The sequence below is a fragment of the Scatophagus argus genome, chromosome 20 (genome assembly GCF_020382885.2).
Source record: "Scatophagus argus isolate fScaArg1 chromosome 20, fScaArg1.pri, whole genome shotgun sequence".
Taxonomy (NCBI): Eukaryota; Metazoa; Chordata; class Actinopteri; family Scatophagidae; genus Scatophagus; species Scatophagus argus.
The window spans coordinates 2,323,051-2,343,531 of NC_058512.1; the positions used below are offsets into that span (position 1 = coordinate 2,323,051).

At 46.1% G+C, this 20,481-nt stretch overlaps 4 protein-coding genes across 6 annotated transcripts; 3 read left to right on the plus strand and 1 right to left on the minus strand.

Moving 5' to 3' along the window:
• Positions 1-276: 276 nt before the first annotated feature.
• LOC124051669 (proteinase-activated receptor 3) lies at positions 277-3,943 on the minus strand. Of its 3 annotated transcripts, none has more exons than XM_046375260.1 (3): positions 3,816-3,943; positions 2,649-2,788; positions 277-2,060 (listed from the first exon to the last, which is right to left on the minus strand). In XM_046375260.1, exons 1-3 carry the CDS (start codon positions 3,818-3,820, stop codon positions 988-990), a joined length of 1,218 nt encoding a protein of 405 aa, XP_046231216.1. In that variant the 5' UTR covers positions 3,821-3,943; the 3' UTR covers positions 277-987. The 3 variants fall into 3 exon arrangements, with proteins under 3 accessions (XP_046231216.1, XP_046231217.1, XP_046231215.1); XM_046375261.1 differs by lacking the exon at positions 3,816-3,943 and adding an exon at positions 3,102-3,264; XM_046375259.1 differs by lacking the exon at positions 3,816-3,943 and having other exon boundaries at positions 2,649-3,264.
• A 4,160-nt stretch (positions 3,944-8,103) lies between these two features.
• On the plus strand, positions 8,104-11,075 carry LOC124051580 (proteinase-activated receptor 1-like). Its single transcript, XM_046375081.1, has 2 exons — positions 8,104-8,363; positions 9,109-11,075. The coding sequence occupies exons 1-2, from the start codon at positions 8,288-8,290 to the stop codon at positions 10,347-10,349; spliced, it is 1,317 nt and encodes a 438-aa protein (XP_046231037.1). The 5' UTR covers positions 8,104-8,287; the 3' UTR covers positions 10,350-11,075.
• Positions 11,076-11,662: 587 nt separating this feature from the next.
• On the plus strand, positions 11,663-14,511 carry f2rl1.1 (coagulation factor II (thrombin) receptor-like 1, tandem duplicate 1). Its single transcript, XM_046375082.1, has 2 exons — positions 11,663-12,061; positions 12,859-14,511. Exons 1-2 carry the CDS (start codon positions 11,902-11,904, stop codon positions 13,923-13,925), a joined length of 1,227 nt encoding a protein of 408 aa, XP_046231038.1. The 5' UTR covers positions 11,663-11,901; the 3' UTR covers positions 13,926-14,511.
• A 434-nt stretch (positions 14,512-14,945) lies between these two features.
• f2rl1.2 (coagulation factor II (thrombin) receptor-like 1, tandem duplicate 2) lies at positions 14,946-17,480 on the plus strand. Its single transcript, XM_046375085.1, has 2 exons — positions 14,946-15,129; positions 15,763-17,480. Exons 1-2 carry the CDS (start codon positions 15,063-15,065, stop codon positions 16,851-16,853), a joined length of 1,158 nt encoding a protein of 385 aa, XP_046231041.1. The 5' UTR covers positions 14,946-15,062; the 3' UTR covers positions 16,854-17,480.
• Positions 17,481-20,481: the final 3,001 nt, after the last annotated feature.

Here is a 20,481-nt window from a genome sequence, read left to right on the forward strand (position 1 = left end):
CTTCTTCTTTTGTTTTTATCAAACATTTAGAATAATGTAAACAAAATCCTACAGTTGGTGCATTTAGAGTTTAGCCACAGCCTTTGTATGTGAATAATTGGAGGTGGTGGTGTGTCGACGCATCATCAGAGAGGAGTAACTGAAGAGTGAAGTTCAAATGATATGTTATAAAGCTGCTGATGGCGAGGCTTACATTCCAGTGGGTGTAAAGTTATCTGGACGACACACGACATCGCAGCTCTGAATGTCATAACAGAAAACACCTGAAGACCTGTGGGACGTATTAACTACAGTCAGTCTGTTTTATTTTAGTCGTGATTGGGTGTTAATGTCAAGTATAAAATGGACAGCTTTTATAATGCATTGTAAGCACATTTAAAAGACATGAAAGATACAAAAGATTTTATACAAAGTTATAAATGTCACACATGAAAACTTATAACAAGGTTTATAAAGCATCATAAGTGGTGGAATTGTAAGTTTAGCATTCATAAAGCTTCATAGCTCCATGACAAAGTGTGACGCATTATGACTGTATCATTTACAATACTTTATAAACCATGTTATAAGTTTTCGATTGTAAACACTTATATTATAAACACTGAAACACTGTCATAAAGCCTTATTAATGCATTATATCTTACGAGTGAAAACATCAAAAACAACACTGATCATGAAAGGAAATCGTTAATTATCATGTGTGTTACATAAAAATTAGTAGACTTACACAAACGTGAATGCATATATTAACATATTTACAATCTGCCCTTCATCACGCTCACCAAAGACATCTGTCGTTCTGCATAAAAACCTCCGGCAGAGGACACACACTTCACCGACTCAGCGCAACCGGAAGTCAGTCCGCCTCATCTCGTCAGAAACACTCTCGAGGTCCTTTTGCTTTTCTTTGGATTCCAGCCACAGAGAGCATAAGTTCCCTCACTCTGAAACACCAGAACCAGTTTTCTGGTAACATTCCAGTCTCCTTTAAAAAGATATGCTCAGGCTCTTGCCTTTAAAGGGCCTGAAGTAAAGCCTGGAGCCTGCGGTCCTGGACATGAAGAGGAAGAGAAAGGGGTCCAGACAGGCGTGGACGCAGCACAAACACACCGCCACCTTATAATACACGTACAGGGTCTCTCCTTTGTCCTCAAACAGCTGCACGTGATGGACGAGGTGCAGGAGCCCGGCGGGAGTGAAGCACAGCAGGAAGATGACCAGCACCAGCGAGCTGGCCTTGATGTACATCGCCCAGTCGTGGTGCGATTGGCTGAGCTCGCGGACGATTCGGCCGTAGCACACAACCGTGACCAGGAGCGGCACCAGGAGGCCGACGACGGTTAGACACAGGTTGTAGGAGAGCAGGAAGGCGTGGGAGCCCTCGTCCAGGGGCAGAACGTCGTGGCAGGTGGTGATGTTCAACTCGGGGGACCGATAGCTCTGCTGGACGAGGAGCTCGGGGACGACGGCGGCACCAAACACCACCCACACAGCCACGCTCGCCCAGGCAGTGCACGTCCTCTTGGGCATGCTTTTGTACGTGAACGGGTGCACTACGGCCAGGTAGCGCTTGGTGCTGATGCAGGCCAGCGTCTGGGCAGAGCAGTACAGGTTGCCATAGAAACAGGCCGTGACCACTCGGCATGCAGCCTCTCCGAGCAGCCAGTGGTTTCCATGGAGATGGTAGTGAGCCTTGAAGAAGAGGGAGAGGAGGAGGAGGAGGTCGGAGACGGCCAGGCTGCAGTAGAGGATGGCGGAGGACACCTTCCTAACCTTAGTGGCCAGTGTGCACAAGATGGCCACGTTGGCTGGGATCCCGACAGTCACAGCCAGCATGTAAATGATGGGGATGACCCGAGTGCTCAGGGGGCCGCGGAGGAACCTCGCTGTGCTGTTGCTGCGCAACCGCAGTAATGGAGGGGAGTGAGGTGAAATGGGAGCTTCTGTCCCGTTCGGGCCCTGAAATAAATCGGCCTCGGTGACTGGGTCTCCTTTAAATGTTCTGGGCACAGGACCAGAACCCTTGGAGCCGTTCCTGCGCCTTTCTGTTCCCCTTCGCTCTGCGACAAAAACAAGACGGTGCAAAGTGTTTAGGGTCGTCCTGATTCCCCCGGCATGTGTTTACCAAAGAAATAAATACATGAAATAAAAAGACAAACAAATTTCTGAACTATTTACTGATTAGACCACAAGTTTTTAGTTTTGTGTATCAGACAAGGCCGTCATTACAATGTGTCTTGAGGGGGGCGCACCCCCCCCCCCCCCCCCAAAATAAACGATTATCAGTTTATCCAGAACCAAACTTAACAAAATATCATTATTATTATTTCTATCCTGTGATTTTGTTGTCAGGTTGTTGTTTGCTGTCTGTTTCATTACATTCAAATGCCATAAAAAGTAGAAAACTGGAATGTAATGAATGAATTGTTCACTAATCAGTGGATTGAACGAAGCTGCTGATACTTTACTTATTGATCAGCTTGTGTGTTGTAACGTGTGGTGTCACAGTTAATCAGCAAATCGTATTAATGAATCAGTTTACACTCGCACACGAACAGGCGGGTGTTTTACGATGAAAAAATATCAAGAGAAGAAATCGCCCACAGAGGGGAACATCCTGAAACTAAACTCTGACAAACATGTCTCACCTTCTGTCTGAAGAGAAGCACCCAGGCAGAGAACAAACCCGAGGAAGAAGAGAAGTCGTCTCCCCATCGTTCCTCTTTCTGCCCCAACAATCGACTGAGGCGTCGCAGGCAAAAGTCTCTCCTCTCTGCTGCTGTCACTCCTGTGGGTGTACCCGAGTGGCAAACACACACACACGCACACACACACACACACATTCACATCTTCATTTCCACGACTGACACATGTGCCACATTGGGGAACTTTGGGAACATTTTGTGCCAGTAGTCTGATGCCACTGTGGGACATCAAGTGAATTACGCAACAAACAGAAAGCAGCCGTGAGCCAAGCCAGGAAACGTCTGTCTGAAGATGATAAGCTTGTCCCAACATGAGCACTTTTGTTTCACATGCGTGTACGCCGAGATGACAAGACGGCGTCTGCTGGTGGGGCTTCAAGGTGATTTAAATCTTACCTTTACATGAACAGGAACCTTTAGCAGCTTGAATCACATGATAAGACCACCGCTTTCATTCGCACATTCCAGCCATTGCTTTATTATTTGAGCCTGACCTGAGAGCTAACATCCAGCTGCTCACAGATGTGACCTTTGTTCTTGTTTTCATCTCATCTGAGCGTCAACTCACCACAGGCTGATCCTCGCAGCCCTGTGACCTCACTTCCTGTGGCTGTGACTCAAATGGAGAACAAATAACTGCATCTTTGCTGCTCTGCAGTCGTGTATTTCAAAGTGTGTGTTCTTGAAGAAGCTCAAAAAAGGAAATTGAGAGAATCTCACATCTATTTCAGGCCTTGGAGACAGAAAGTATTTACTGCACGTCTCCTTCCCCTCTTCTTCAAAGGACGTCAACACATCTGCATGGCCGCCAAATTTGGGATGTGAACTTCTGAGAGAAAACTCTTGTAAGGACGGTTGTTTTAGCAGTTTTTCAAACAGCTAGTGAAACACTTAGAAGTACAAATTTCCCACCAGCCTGGTTTCACTCATGATTCACTTGGTGACAAATCAAACTTGATTGTGTCTCCGTAATGATTCATGAAGTCTCTCCCACGACTGTGTCAGGCTGGTAATAAATAAAAAAACTAAAAATATCAGCTCTCTATCAGTTCTCCCCACATTTCCTTTATCATAGAGCTGTTTGGTCCCAGTGTATTTGTGTTTTATTACCTCATGTCTTGATTTTTCCTCCAGTAGCTCTGCGGTCCATATTTACACACTCCCTGAGGACACGGCCGTCTTCGCTGGCCATCACTGATGGGTCAGATAAGAGGACAGTTTGGATGGTTTCCTGTGCTGGATTTCCGCTGCAGTCACATAAACACTGTGTGGTGAATGTGGGCCACACCAGAGTGACATCAGAATAATTTAAAAAAAACACTATTAGCTTAGTTTGCGAGGACGTATGCGAGAAATGAAAGGGAGGTTAAAGCTGCATTACGTAATCATTTTATATTAAAGATGGAACAGATGTCTCACTGTGATGTCAAAGACAGTGGATCACAGAGATGGAAGAAAAACCTAAATTTTGTACTAAAGTGTCAATACCACCGCGTAAAGTAAAAGTTAATGCAAACAAAAGGTATTAAAAATACTTAACACAAAAGTGAGAGTCCTCATCATGCAGAATGGTGTTACAGTATCATATTATTGGGTTATAATTACTGATGCAACAAAACTTTAATGTTGAAGCTGACTGCGCTGCCCCCTAGTGGCCGAGACGTCTGGCTTTCTCTTTGTTGTGACACCATCATGAAAGCACGACGTCACAGTGCAGCTGTTTGGTAAGCGAGGAGGCCTGTGAAAGGGGAAGGAAAAGCGATACGACCGCTTTTGTCATGTCAGTGTTGTGCCTCTGAGCTTTTCTGACTCTTTGAGGTGAGCAAACTTTTATCTTTGGTTAACAGTGACTGGAAAAACATCTCCTTCCTCCCGGAAGCAGTCGTTGCATATTTTACCACATACTCACGATCACTGCCAAGATACAAGATACAAGATAGGTTTATTTGTCACACAAACAATCATACACAGTACAATGTGAAGTGAAATTCTTTTTGTCCCTGCTACAAAAAAATAGGTAAGTAAAAATTAAATATTGTACATGTACAGTATTTATATCTGGTGCAGGTGGGAGTAGGATTGTCCAGATTAACGCTCACTGTTGGGGGAAGAAGCTTTTCCTCATCCTCTCAGTGTTGGTTCTCAGGCAGCAGAACCGACGGCCTGATGGCAACAGGGAGAGGAGTGAGTGTCCGAGGTGATGGGGCTGCCTGAGGATCTTCTCAGCTCTCGACCTGCATCGTTTGGTGTAAATGTCCTGCAGGTCGGGTAAAGTTGTTCTGATTGTCTGCTCAGCTGAGAGGACGACCCTCCTAAGGGCCGAGAGGTCCTGCTTTGTGCAGCTGCCCATCCATGTGGTGATGCTCCCACTCAAGATGCTCTCAGTGGTGCAGGTGTAAAAGTTCCTGAGCACCTTGAGGGGGAGCCTGAAGTCTCTGAGGCATCTGAGGTGGAACAGACGCTGCCTGGCCTTCTTGACAGTCCTGTTAATGTGCAGCGACCAGGACAGGTCCCGTGTGATGGTCACACCGAGGTATTTAAAACTGTCCACCCTCTCCACATCAGACTCGCCGATGCAGAGTGGACGGATGTCCTTCTGCTGCTTCTTCCTGTAGTCCACAATCAGCTCCTTAGTTTTGCTGACGTTCAGCAGGAGGTTATTCTCCTGGCACCAGCTCTCCAGGTGGGTGACCTCCTTCCTGTAGGCCTCCTCCTTGTTGTGGGAGATTAACCCCACGATGGCTGTGTCGTCAGCAAACTTTATAACAATGTTGCTGTCTGATGTGGACACACAGTCATGTGTGTACAGGGAGTACAGCAGGGGACTCAGCACGCAGCCTTGGGGGGATCCAGTGTTGAGGGTGAGGGGGGATGATGTCACTCAAGGGAGTTAATCATCATATTTAATTTGACAGTTTCAGACAATAAAACATATGTATTTTTGTTATTAAAGTTGCGTCAGACAGTGTGCTTTAAATGGTTTTGATTTAAAACGAGATAACATATCAGCTTTACATACTGCAGGGTTACTGCTGGGAATGTAAGATGTTTTTATAAACTGTTTAACACCTGCCTCTATCTGATGGACCCAAATACACACACTTCCTCTTTCACACACACACGTTCACACACAAGTGTATCTATAGCTGGCAGCTGGTTTTCATTCTCACAGTTACTGATCTGAAGCCTGCACCAGATGGAAAAATCAGACAATCTGTGCGAACGGAGGCAGTCAGAGGACGAGCTAAAAGAAAGAATATAAGATGATGTACAGACCAGGATTTAGGGATGCCCGGCCCCTTGAACCTGGACTGGGAACGCAACATACCGTCCTCTGTGCTCGTCTTATTGTTGACCGCCATGCTTCGGGTCTGTTCCTTTCCCCCTGCCCTCTTGTTGAACTTACAGCCTGTCCTGACTGGACGATCCCCAGACGGTGATAAAAATGAGCTGAAGTGAGTACAGACAAAATGAATTAAACTTGTGAAACATTGGCCTGCCTACCGAGCCAATGACTTCGCTCTGGACTTAATCTACCACAGTCTGCGTCCAGCGTCCTCCCATGAGAAGGAATGAACTTCTGGTAGTTCAGGGTAACGCTGGAGCCCAGCGCCGAGCAGCTTGACCTTGTCCATCTACGCTTTCTCTCAGGACAAAATCGACAACAGCCTCAACAATGGAGGACAAAGAGGTCACTTTGCTCACAATTATCCTGTCAGCCCTGTGGAGTCTTGTAGTGTTTTGGTTTTATGACCTGCAGCCTTCACTGTTTTGCTTCACTCTCAGCGCTCTAATCATGTTGTTTTAAGGCGTGCGCTTCCTGCCCAGCATCAAACAGCTGACAGGAAAAGTTAGCGACTGGCTGATGAATATAGCGGAGCATTTAGCAGCAGAAGAGCCAGATTTTTTTTTAAGTTGTAAAAAAACAACATAAACAACCTTAACATAAAAAAGTGGTAATATGTCAGAGCGGCGCTCAGTGCTGGCCTCTGCTGCCCCCCAGTGGCCAAATACACTTATTTTCCCTCCTTTGTACAGCAAACATGACACCACGGTTGGCTAGCTTAGCTTAGCATAAAGACTAGAAGCAGATGGAAACAGCTAGTGTCCCTCTGGACTGTTTGGCAGTCCGGTGCAGGGACGGGACGACTTCATGTCTCTGCCAGTTGTCAACCTGAAAGTGATGACAGGACTACAGGAAGGACATGGCGTGTTGATTAGTTTAGGCAGGCAGATTCTCTCCTGCTGAACAGAACCAGACCAGCAGGTTGTTGTTTCTGGCCTCGGCTTCATATCTAACAAACACATTTGATGCTGGTATCAATATTCACACCCAACTCAAAGCAAGAAGGTGAGAGTAAGCATATTTCCCAAAACATCAAACTAAACTGGCATCGACACACTGAAAAACCTGAGGGGCTTGTCTAAACACGAATGAATCTGAAATAAGAAACAGCTCATTGTGACGAATGTTAGTTTGAGGAAACGGGTTCAACCTGGCTGTCTGCGAGCCCAGATACTGAGTCCCCGTGGAGAAAAAGCTCAGGATGGATGAGTCAGACGACTCCCACCTCATCCTCCCCCCTCAGCCTCACACAGAGAAAGCAACCAGCTCATTTCTCTAACAAGCTCACGTCCACATGTTTGCTCGTTTTCAAGCACGTCCTTCTGTCCTCGAGTCAGTAAGAAGAGAATAAGAATAAGAAGCTCGTTCTCTTGACCTCGACCAGAAGCAGTGGGAACACAAGCAAAAGAAGCTTCCAGAGGCTGGACAGCCAGTTTACAGGCTTGTCAAACAAAGCATTTAACCCAGAGACAGGAAGAGGCAGCAGGCATGCTGAGAACATCACATTACACACAGAAATGTGCTTTAATGTCGTTTAAGTACCGGAACACAACAGCCACACTGAAGAGGAGCTGCTGATCTGTTCCAGTGTGTAATCTTGCTGTAATACTGATGTGTATCTGACTTCTGGAAACAGAGGAAGCACTTCAGCGTCTCCTGGGATGAGCTGCAAACTGTTAATGTGCTGTGTATTTACAATCCCGCAGTCCCCTGAAGACACCCAGAGTCCAGAAAGTAAAACCTTTAGACCAAATCTACAGAAACTCTTCCCTTCTGTTCAAATCATGACTGAGTCAGCTGTTTGAATGACATGAAGCTGTCTGAACAGACGGAGTAATAGATTACTTATTAGGCTGAAGTATTAAACCGAACACACTGAGCTTGTTCTCATGCAGGCTGTTGTTGCGTTCAGGGGTATTAATAAGAAGATGGCCTCATTTGCCAGGAATTTGTCGGGTTTTTGTTCTGGTTCGGTTAGCTCTGGCACGTTAATTGGCTGTGGCTGTTTGTTGTGTGACCGGAAGGCTGACGTCAGACGCCAGGAATTCTTCTGGCCGCAGCTGATTGGTGGACGGTTCGGCCCCGACTGTACTCTGGACGGAAACGCGACAAAGTTTTCCGTCGAGTCTGTGGGTGATGAGCCGCAGAGAGGAGCTGGGAAAAGGCGGAGGAGCACCGAGACACCGCGCGGACTGACGACATTTGGTTTAGGTTTTTATTTTGTTTGGACGTCAAAATGTTTTCTGTGCGTCCGAACGCTTTGCTGCTGGCTCTGCTGTGCGCGGCCGCCGCCTCGGCCGCGGGCGCGAACGGTGAGGAGGCTTCCCACTCATTTTCTCTTTCGCTTTATCGTTTTTACAGCTTTATTTCTAATATTTGTTTTTAAAAATGAAAGAAGAAAAATGAAAAACATTCTCTTTACGTTCTCTTAAAGATTTGTTGCTTTTCCTTTTCTTTCTCAGAGTAAACTGAACATCTTCGGTTTGTTTTTTTTAATAACTAGACCAAACAATCAGCTTTAATTGCTCAAGGTTGGACAAAAATGTCCATCAAAACCTCACGGGGGCCAAAGTGACATCCCCTAAAGGTTTAGTTCAACCAAGAAAGAAATTCAGTTTACAAATAGGAAACAAAGAGAAGCAACAAATCATCTTATCTGAGAAGTTGGAACCACACAATATTTGTCATGTTTGCTTTAAAGTGACTGAAGCCGTTAATCGTTTAGCAAAGTGTTCTCTTACTCTTTTTAATTGTAATTTATTCATTTCTCTGACTATTTTTCCATTGTTACTCTCCGTTAACGGCTCCCCAGGGCCCTGACTCATTCAGAATAATATTTATTGTCTGATATGGATATTGGATATTCAGATGAGATAATGCATTTAATGTAACAGAAGACAAAGAAAAAATGAAAATGTTCACATTTCAGGGTATGGAAGCAGTAAATTGTGGCCATTTCTGTTAAAAAAATAAAATCTCCCCCAAAAAGAAAAAGTAGGCTTTAAGGCTGTAACAGAACCAGTGAATCGACTCAAACCAAATGCTTTCCCTCTCCAGCCAGCGCACGAGGGAGGACCTTCAGCCTTTTTAAAATTCCAGTCACAGATGAACCCATCGACCCGAGTGAAATTCTTGGAGCTGAGGATATCGACAAAGTGAACCATTCTTCAGGTGATCGGATGCGTGACCAGACTAACTTCGAGACGAGGATCTCGGAGGAGGCTCGGCTCTTCCTCACGGGGCAAATGTCCACCATCCTCATCCCTTCCTTCTACACGCTGGTCTGCCTCATCAGCGTGCCGATCAACATCTGTGCGGTGGTGGCCTTCGGTCTGAGGATCCGGCCGAAGAAGGCGACAGCCATCTACATGCTGAACCTGGCCTGTGCTGACCTCGTCTTTGCTGCGCTGCTGCCCCTCAAGATCGCCTACCACTTTGGCGGCAACAACTGGAAGTTCGGCGCGTTCATGTGCCGAGTGGTCACCGCGGCCTTTTACTGGAACATGTACTGCTCTGTCCTCCTCATAGCCTCCATCAGTGTGGACCGGTTTCTCGCTGTCGTCTACCCCATCGACTCCCTGGCTTGGAGGCAGCCGCGGAGAGCCGTGATAACCTGTGCGGCCATGTGGGTACTGTCCTTCGCTGGTTCGGTGCCCCTCGTCTTCTCCGAACAGACTGTTCGACTGAGCGAGCTGAACATCACCACCTGCCACGACGTCCAGCCCTTGCTGGAGCTGATCGGGCACTACAAGATCTACTTCATCACCCTCTGCTGCGTCCTCTTCTTCCTGCCACTGCTCATCACTGTGACGTCCTACGCCTGGGTGATCTGGTCACTGAGCAGGGTCCCGCATGGGGTGCCGGGGCGCTCGCGCAGAAAAACGAGAGCGGTGGTGATGGCCGTGACGGTGCTGGTGATGTTTGTGCTGTGCTTCATGCCCACAAACTGTCTGCTTCTGACACACTACCTGCAGTTTAACAAGGGGGTCGAGAAGAGCCAGGAGGCCCCCGACGGCTCCTACGCTGCCTATCTGGTGTTTCTGTGCGTGGGAAGTCTGAACTGCATCCTGGACCCTCTGGTCTACTACTTTGGATCATCCCAGTGTCGGAGGCAACTGGCCCGTGTGCTGGGGTGTAAGAAGATCACGGAGGACCTCAGCAGCAGCAACAGTCATTCATCATGCAGATCCAGCCAGAAAGCAATTCTGAAACCCAGTCGTACAGAAATCTCCAAAATCACCACGTCAGACTCGTTGGATAAAAGCCTCGACAGCCAGTACAAGAAGCTGCTGGTCTGAGAGACAGAGCAGGCTTTAATCAGACACTCTCACCTGGTATATTAAAGTTAAAAACACAAGTAACAAACAGCACATGAAGAGCACATCGTCGAGCTCATCGTCGCTAAATTCTCTTTCATGGTTAGGATGAAGGGAGGAGGGACTGAAGCCAAACCGCCAACAGAAATGGTGGCAAATCCTCCGAGTGCGCACTGAACAGACGCGCCTTTTGGGTGATGAATGGAGGGAAAAACAAAGCAAGGAAGGAAGTTGAGATTAGACAAGAATGAGCTTTCTGGAACGGTTCAGCTGAGCGTTTGATAATATGAAAAGCTTTTGCTTTCGCACTGTATGTGTTGGTCTATAAGCTGCAAGTGAATCTGTAGGTATTGCATTTAATGGAGGGAATTCATTTTATATATATATATATATTTTATTTTTATATATACTTTTGCTGTAAAGCGTATTTTAAAGCACTTATGTTACACATTTTAAAGCTGTCAGTCAGCTCTCACTTTGTGCTTTTTACTTTTAATATTCACCACTTTTGACCACTTTTGGTCTGTGAATAAACATTTTGTCATTTCACTGTGACGCTGTTATTCAGAATGACAGCAAAGTCAGTTTGTATCATGCTGCCCCCTGCTGGTGGGGAATGTGAAGTACTTCATGTGTATGTTGTTTTCTCGTCCAGCAGATGGCGCTACTGCACTTTCAATAAAAGGTGACCTGAAGGACAAACTCTGACCTCATCTGCCTCTGAGTGTGTATGGATCGAGTAATTGCTTCTTTGGATCTTTCAGTCCATATCTCAGTTAATTTCTCTTACTCAAGTACTGCACTGAAGTTCAAATGCTGTGTAGTTTGGCAGAGTTTTTCCATTTTATACCACTGGAACTCCACCTCATTACTTACTTTTCATATAAGAATACATCCTCTGCCTGTGTATAAAGTAGTTAAAACAAACTGAGGCTCTGAGGTTCGAGCTCAGCTTATTGTGAGAATTTGCTGCTTTTCTCTTCGTCTCTGTTGATGGAAAACCTTTTGGTTTTGGACTCTCGGGTGCACAAAACAACATGAAGGTGGACTCTCAGCCTTTGGGATGGTCATACACTGAATCAATATTGATCTAATCAGGCGAATAAGTGGCAGATGAGTCGATGGCGTACAGCCGTGTTGACCTCTTCGGGTTCTTTCATACCACACTATGAAAACACTCCACTATTAGTCAAAGTCCTGCGTTTAGAACCTTCCGTACTCTAAAGGTGTGTGATGATCCTCAGAGTGTTTTGGTGATGATTTTGGATTGATCTCACTGCTTTAATGCTGTGGGTGATTCAGGCTGATCTCATTGTGTTCTAATGCACTCGGTTCCATCCCACCCGTGGGTCTCATGAGACACTATCAGATGTCTCCATTCCTGGAGAGCAGATAAGACATCCTTTGGTGTTTTCTGCGCCGTGACCGGTTCATCCCACTTGACTTCCACTCGAGGCGTGTTTCGGTTGGCTGTGCGCAGTCACCTGACCGGGTGACATCACGCAGGTGTGAAAACCGGCCGTTTCAGGAGTGCATGGCTGTAAATGCGGAGGCGAGGAGAAGCGACGCGGCCACACCCCGCCGACATTACCGCGGATTGTTTTTAGCCCCTTTTGAAGACATGACTGTGAGTTCGCGGTGTTTGAGTCTGGTCATCCTGCTGGGCTGCCTGCACACCTGCCTGACTCAGGACGGTAAGATTCTCAATGTTTACTTCCATCTGAAGCCTATTGACTGTGTGGGACAAGATAATCAGCTCTGATAAGAGTCCTGATCCAACAAGCAGAACGTCTGCCAGAAGCCCTGTTTGTCTGCTGTTTGTCCGGATTAGTCCGTCAGCTTTAGCTTGATGCCTCTGAGTTATGCAGTTTTATCTGAAGTGGCCTGATGAGAAGTAGAAAACGGCTCAAAAGAACTGAGTCCACCTGATATTTGAGTTTCAGAGAGTTGGACTTCTGCTTTCCATACGCCGTCATAGTTATTATTGCTCGACACTGCTGGTATGGAGGACCGAAACTGACGAAATCAAAAGTGAAGTGACTCAATATAATATGACATAAACTGATGTTTCTTCTATAATTTACTTCTGTATTTGTCTAGTTTACTTTCCCTAATTTTTCCTTCATTTTAACACTCAACAGGCTGTTGAGTGATCATTTAGATTTATTCACTGAGTCATTCATTTATTTGTTTGTTTTGTGGTTTCAGCAGTGTCGATCCTCCATGCGTTGGGCTCCACCTGACAATTCTCATTATTGATTAATCTGCTGATTATTTTCTCGATTAATTCAAAGTGATGTCTTAAAGTTGCTTTTTTTGTCCAAAAAACAGTCCAAAAACTTCATTTACTGTCATAAGAGACAAAGGAGCAAATATTTGAGATTTTTGTTTGAAAAGTGACAATTTATTGATTTTCTGAATTCTGAAGTAATTCTGAGTTGTCAGTTTTTTTTCTCCACTGACTAACTGATTGATCAACTGATTGTTCCAGCTAAGCCAGACCTGAGAGGCTTCCCTGCTACCGAGACCAGCGATGGGGTGTGGGTCGGCTTTCGAGGCGAAGAAGTCCTCAGCAGCCGTCTTACAACCGTCTTCCTCCCAATCATCTACATCATCGTGTTCGTTGTGGGGCTTCCCACCAACGCCATGGCCATCTGGGTGTTCCTCTTCAGGACCAAGAAGAAGCACCCGTCCTCCATCTACATGGCCAACCTGGCTCTGGCTGACCTGCTCTTTGTCATCTGGGTGCCACTAAAAATAGCCTACCACTTCAACGGCAACAACTGGATCTACGGAGACGGGTTGTGCAAAGTTCTGGTGGCGTTTTTCTATGGCAACATGTACTGCTCCATCGCCTTCATCGCCTGTATTAGTGTCCAGCGTTACTGGGCCGTGGTCCACCCGCTCTCCCAGCGGCAGAGGAACAACCGTTTAGCCATCACCGTCTCCGTCGCAGTCTGGGTGGTGGTCTGGCTCGTCACCATCCCTCTCTACCTTTATGATCAGGAGGTCTACTTGGTGAACCTCAAAATCTCTACCTGCCATGACGTCACCAGGCCCGGCCAAAAGAAGACGGCAGCGGGTTACTTCCTGACCATGGGAACTCTGGGGTTTGTCGTGCCCGCCGTCGTGTGCATCATATCCTACGTCCTCATGCTCAAGGCTCTCAGGAACAGCATGGCGGACCCTGCCATCGCCAAGAAGCGACGGAAGGCTGTGGTCTTGATCGTCACCGTGTTGGTGATGTTTTTGGTGTGCTTCACCCCCAGTAACATCATGCTGCTGGTGCACTACATCCTCCTCCTGGGCGAGGCCGACAACAGCCTGTACGGATTCTACATCACCACCCTGTGCTTGGCGAGTCTCAACAGCTGCTTCGATCCTTTCATTTATTACTTCATCTCCGAGGACTTCAGGGAGCACGTGAAGAACACGTTCCTGTGCAGGAGCGAGAGGACGGTGGAGAGGATGAGGGTCTCCTTCAGCGCTCTGAAATTCTCCAAGAAGAACAGCACGTATACGTCCGAGTCGGGGAACACCCAGAGCACCGACTGCTAGACCCCCCACAAGAGGTTTTAAGCTCCTCGGGTATAAAACAAAACTGATTTCTCTTTTAATTCTACCGAGTTACTGCATTTTTTAATTGTTTTTGTTGTAATACAACTTTTACTTAATGCACTTTGCTGTATTTGATTTCACTGGGATCTGAACGTTTGTTTTTAAGTCGTTTTTAATGTGTGTGATCTTTTATTGAGGTCAGCGTTTTAACGTGCCATAAGAGGTTAGCGTCCATGATACACATTTTACATGTGTATTTATCTGTGTGTGTGTGTGTGTGTGTGTGTGTTTTAGGTCATTTTACTTGTGTAACTACATTTTAAAGTCTGTCAATAAACGTGTAAAAAACCTTTTCACCCTGAGGTGCTTTCTGCAGGTCTTTTAAAAAGTGTTTAAAAGTGTTTTTCTGACTGAGACATGAAGCTCTGAACTGGATGTGAGTGTCACAGTGATGCTTTCTGACATTTGTTCTGACTTTACTGTCAGTCAGGTTGTTCCTCGTTTTCAGTATAATCCTGTTTTTATTACCCTTTGCTGTAAATTCAGAACGCAATCTGATACTAAATAAAACAAGCCTTCCGGTGTCTGACGTGTTCAGTTCCCTCCTCCTGCTGAAGCTGCTTTAGAGGAGATTTATTTCTTATTATTTATTTGGGACCAAACCGCAGTCGCCGCCTCCTGGTGTATGAAAGTTAACTGAAACACGTTACAAATGAACCAGATTTTGTAGTGTTTTCTACTTTTGCAACATGAGAACACACACTTATTATTACTTATAGTTACTTATTGACATCCTTTACTTGTGGTTTTTAAGGTTGAACGGGTCGACTTACAGGATGAGGGCAGTCGGATCAGATGGAAAAGCTGCCAGCAAAGGGTGTGTTTTTACACAGAAGTCAAACAGTCAAAGACAAAGATGGTCTGTCGTGTGTCTCCGGTCTGCAGAGTGTTTCTCCTCGTCCAGGTGGAGGAAATGACCACACAGCAAACGCCAGGTGGGTGGGCCGGGTGTGACGTGCAGTGCGCGAAGACAGGTAGTCTCGGGGTGTGTCCTCCTGGGCTGCTGCTGCTCGTCCACGTCTGAGGACGAATATAAAAAGAGAAGAGAAGCCGAGAGCGTCCAAAGTACACGCAGACATGGATTTTACTCGGTTATTGTCGCTCCTGGTGCTTTTCTGCTGCGTTTCTCCCTCACGCGCTTCAGGTAAGGTCGGCATTTCCTCTCGGTTTTATTGCTTCGAAGTGAGAGGTCACCTCACACCGAGTTACTACAGAGTGTGTAGATATTAAAATACAGGCGGGAGGCTATAAAGATGAATGTTTATAAAAGTTTTTAATATAATTAGAGAGTTTGGCGGTGTTTTTATCTACATATCTACATTGTGACCAGCTGAGTAACAAACACGAATGTCGGATAATGTAGGGGAGTCAGAGTTAATAATAAACTAATTCATAGGCCAGATTCATTTATTCAGATCCTTTATGAGGTAGCGTCATATCTAACCTGTGGGATTATTTTCTTTGGTTGTGTTTTTTAGATGCTGTTGTGAGTATTTTTTGTTATTAGTTTGTTTGTGTTAGGGCTCATCTGTCAATAATTTATCTTCAGTCTTTGAGATTAAACAGTCAGAAAATAATCCCAGAGCCTGAGGCGACGTCTTCAAACAGTTCTGTCCAAACAGCAGCCCCAACGAGGGCTCGTGGTGTAAAACGGCAAATCGTCACTTCTGAGAAGCAGTTTTTGTTTGATAAATGGCTTAAAATAGTTAAGAAATGACATTATTCCCCGCTGACTACAAGTCTCAGCCCTGATACGTGTTTAATTTTGTCCTTTTAGCTAAGGGACGGGGATTCATCGGGGTGGTGGACCCTGAGAACTCAGACCAAGTCATTGTGGACAAGGTAACATCTGACACGCTGAAGAGCAGTCTCACCACCGTCTTCATTCCAATCATGTACATCATCGTGCTCGTGGTGGGACTTCCTGCCAACGGCATGGCCGTCTGGGTGTTCCTCTTCAGGACCAAGAAGAAGCACCCGTCCTCCATCTACATGGCCAACCTGGCTTTGGCCGACCTGCTTTTCGTCATCTGGACGCCCCTGAAGATCTCCTACCACTTCAATGGCAACAACTGGATCTACGGAGAGCCGCTGTGCAAAGTCCTGGTGAGCTTCTTCTACGGGAACATGTACTGCTCGGTCCTTTTCATCACCTGCCTCAGCGTGCAGAGGTACTGGGTGGTGGCCCACCCTCTGTCCCAGCAGAGGAAGAACAACAAACTGGCCGTGGGAGTCTGTGTGGCCATCTGGGCGTTCATCTGGCTCACCACCACACCTCTGTACCTGTACGACCACACGGCCAAGCTCAAAGACCCCAACATAACCACCTGCCACGACGTCAGCATCATAAAGGACCCCCTCAATCCGTTCCCTTCCGTCCAGCTCCCGTATTACTACTTCATCTTCATGGGGATGGTTGTGTTTCTGGTCCCGTGCGTGGTGATCACCGTGGCGTATGTTCTGCTGCTCAGGGCTCTGGGGAACAGCATGGAGGACGGCTCAGCAGCGAAGAAACGCCGCAAAGCGGTGGTGCTGATCGTGACCGTCCTGGTGACTTTCCTCGTGTGTTTCGTCCCCAGTAACATCATGCTGGTGATGCATTACTCCCTACTGAAGGACGGAAAGATGAACAACGGCTACAGCTTCTACATCTCCACATTGTGCCTGGCCAGCCTCAACAGCTGCCTGGACCCGTTGATCTACTACTTTGTGTCGGAGGACTTCAGAAACCACGTGAAGAACACTCTGCTGTGCAGGAGCAGCAGGACCGTGGAGAGGATGAGGGTCTCGTTCAGCTCCATGAAATACTCCAGGAAGAGCAAGTCGTACGTGTCGGACAGCGGCAACACGCAGAGCAGCACCTGTTAGTCGGACGAAGGAGAGCGGAGGAAGACTCTGGCGGACTGAAAACACGGCAGGGCACAGACCTCGTGGTTCAGGGACTCTGTTCACAGGTCTGTGATGATGGATTTAAGCTCCATCAGACACAACTAGGTAACCTCAACCTCATCAGATGACCAAAGATGAACTTTAAATGTGAAGATGGCTGCGCCGGGATGAGGACCGAGTGCAGTTAAAGATGATGAAAGACGGGACGTCATTATGAACCGCTTTAAAATGTGAATATTTGTTTTAACTTTTTATATGAATGGAGAGAAGTCCTGTTAGAGACATTTAGTCCTGCTGGCTGCACAGAAGTGTGTTGTTGTTTTTCTTTCACTGACTTGTCCACTGCACTGAAGACCATCTGTGACATTGGAACCAGATGTTTTTGTCAGACTGGAACAGGTGAACGTATCTGAAGGTGAAGCTTTCGTCAAATCGGCGACAGAAAATGTAATATTCATTCTTGTTTTTGTTTTGTGTCCTGCGGCCAACAAGTTTTATCTGCTTTAATCCACCTGTGCTGAAGTTTTAACTTAAGTTTGAGTTTGGAGGTGAAGACGAGGAAGGTGGTATTGCTACATTGCTTCTTAAATAAATGATAAAACAACAGGATGCAGTTTCTGTGAAACTCTTTATGGCTTAATGTTGCGTAATGCAGTTGAATTCCTGCTGGCGGTGAGTCACCGGCAGCCCGAGCGGGATGCAGACAAGACTCTTTGCCATCGGTCGTTTCTCTTGAGGAATTCCTGGAATGTGCCGCGGTGTGTTGATTTGTCAAAGTACACGGACCAGTTTTCTATTTTCTAAAGTTTAATCACACAGCCTTTTGAAGGAAGGGCCGCAGATGAAATGGGTCAGAGTGCGGCGGCGTGTTTTTTGAAGCATGTTTGCGAGTGTGTGACGTGACGATGGTGTAAATGGGTCGTCCTCCCACCAGTTTCAGTATCAGGCTTTGTTTCACCGAAGCCACGCCGCAGTCGAGCCACAGTGACCTCTGTCGTGGTTTTCCCGCTTCATAGCTCATTTTGGTCTTTCTCTTAAACTTAGAGCTCATTAAAACCTGCCAAACACAGCACGTCTCATTCTAAAAGACTGCATGCTAAGACAAAGGAGACGCAAAGTAAATGCTCCTGGTGTTTTATCTCTGGATAAGGAGTAAACGGTGACCCCGCCCGCCTGAAGAGTCTTCACCCTCCCCCCCAGGTAAACACAGCCTGTGAGGGTTGATAAGTTCCTGTTTGAGGCCGGTGGAGGCTGCAGGTCCCTCAGGGTGGTAAATGATTGTTGTGGGGTGTCGTCTTACTCTTTGTCAGCACTGCTGAGTAGAATAACTTCTATTCACATGCTGGGACTGAGCCACTCCCTGCCTGTTACACTCACACATTGTCCTTTCAAAGGTTACTCACTTACACCCTGTGACCGGATGTCCATGAAGGTTTAAATGGATTTCAAACTGGATTTATCTGTTGATAAGACACCACCAGGAGGCTGGATTATATTTACTAAGGATCAGAATTATTTCTGCGAAGGGCAACGCTGCATCACGACTGGTTGTTGTGAAACTGTGTGTTGCTTAACAATTTGGGTGCTTCATGACTGATACTTCCTGTTCCACATGACCATGAATGGTTGGGTAGGAACAAAAGGCAGGTTACTTTATTACTTCATCTGGTTCATGAAGGCTAATTGTTCTTTTTGAACACTTTTGCACAGCTATGGTTGGAGACTCTCTCTACCTCTTTAGTTTGAGTTGAATTCATTTGCCAATAAAAGACAAAATGCACAACAAACACAGTTTAAGATTAATTTAACTCATTTTCATCCACATATTGCACAATATGCATATTCTCTTGGCCATGATGGTCGTGTAGTGGAAATCAGCCCTGTTGAGAATATTTTCCCCACAACATAATCATGACATGACATGCGGCTCTGGTATGGCAGGAATGGAAAGTCTTCCATTTTTAAAGGCTCTGATTGGTGCACATTCACAGGAACTTTTAGAGCAGCTGCACTCCAGAGAGCTGAGAGCAGCATAAAAAGCTGGAATGTTAAATGATTTTGCCTGCTGCTGACATATTCAGCCTACCTTCACATCTAACTGACCACAAAGAGAGGAAAGTCTTTCATATTGAGCGTTTTTAAAATGCACGACATTGTTCCAGTCAAACACACACACACACACACACACACATGTCCATGATGGTTTGTGTCGTCCATGTTACAACACACATGTATGCTGTACGGTGGCAGCAAACCTGAACCACCAGAGTGACATGTGGTCTGGTGCGAGAACATGAAACCTGAAATGAGTCGGTGAGGGTTTGCACTGTTTGTTTGTTTGTTGCTGGGAGACAAACGGAGCAAATCCCTGCTGCTCAAAGCTTATCAGTCTTCAATCTTTTCACAGTGAAGTAACTTAACTTGAACTTCAGGTTCTTTTTGTATGAGCCTGAGATTTTTAGTCTCGCTGAGAATGAGTGCACATGAGAGATACTCATCATTAGCTTTTTAATTCATACATGAGATCCCACTGCAGCACAGACACACAGACACAATGACACGCTGACATGCTCAGGGCGCATGACCGCAATGTTTGTAAAATAAGCACGAGTTGTTCCAACAGTCAGTGCCCGTGTAAACAGGAACACGCCAAACCGGTTCTGAGTGCGGGGTCAGATCACCACTGCACCGCGTTTCCTGTGTGCAGACGTGTTAGTGCGCAAAAAGAAAAGAAAATGAGTTTCTTTTGTTCTGTTAGATTTTACCAGCACAAGTTCTGCAGAAGCTGCTCCGATTTGTGCTGGGATGAAAAGTGACCTCTGCTGGCTTGTTTGCTGAAATATAAGCATAAAAAACAAAACAAAACAGAATTTTCTTTATCGCTATTTTATTTGATTTTCACACGTTTGTCTGACTCAAATCAGTGGAAAAATCTGCTGTTTCTCCCAGCAGAGTGAGATATTTCACTGCTGCTGGCCGTGCAAAGACAGGCTTAAAACATTTCATTTTGATTTTCACAGACCCGTGCATCAGAAGTGCGTTGTCTCGTTCTGAGTTTGATGCATTAACAGTAAGCAGTGAGAGCGTTTTGTCTCACAGAGAGGATAATAGATTAGTATTGCGCCCACGCATCATACTGGGATGCAGCTAAAAGGCCGCTATTCATGCGCCAGAGTGAGAGGGTCAGAGCCGAGGAGGGAGAGAGGGAGGATGTACGTGCTAACGTGTTCAATCACGCATCACACCATCCACCACTAAATACTCAATGAGATCCATAAAGAAAGCAGCCGTCGAGTGAGCGGTTTTTATTCTCTGCTTTTATTTCTTCGAGGCAGCACAAAACATGTTAAACCATGCGGACACACTGACCTGAGAACGCCACGGAGACACTGACACGATTATACACAACACAGACATAAAAGATCATTTTTCCGCTCAACAACTTGGCAGGAAACTTTAATCAGATTCCCTAAACAGTGAAGAAAGCCCGTCTGCCGTTAGCAGAGTCTCTACAAGAATTTTCAGAAGACAGGAAATGCAAAGAAACTGCTCTTGTAGGAGAGCGAAGAAGAAAACAGAAGCGTGTTGGAATGAGGGCAGGTACATG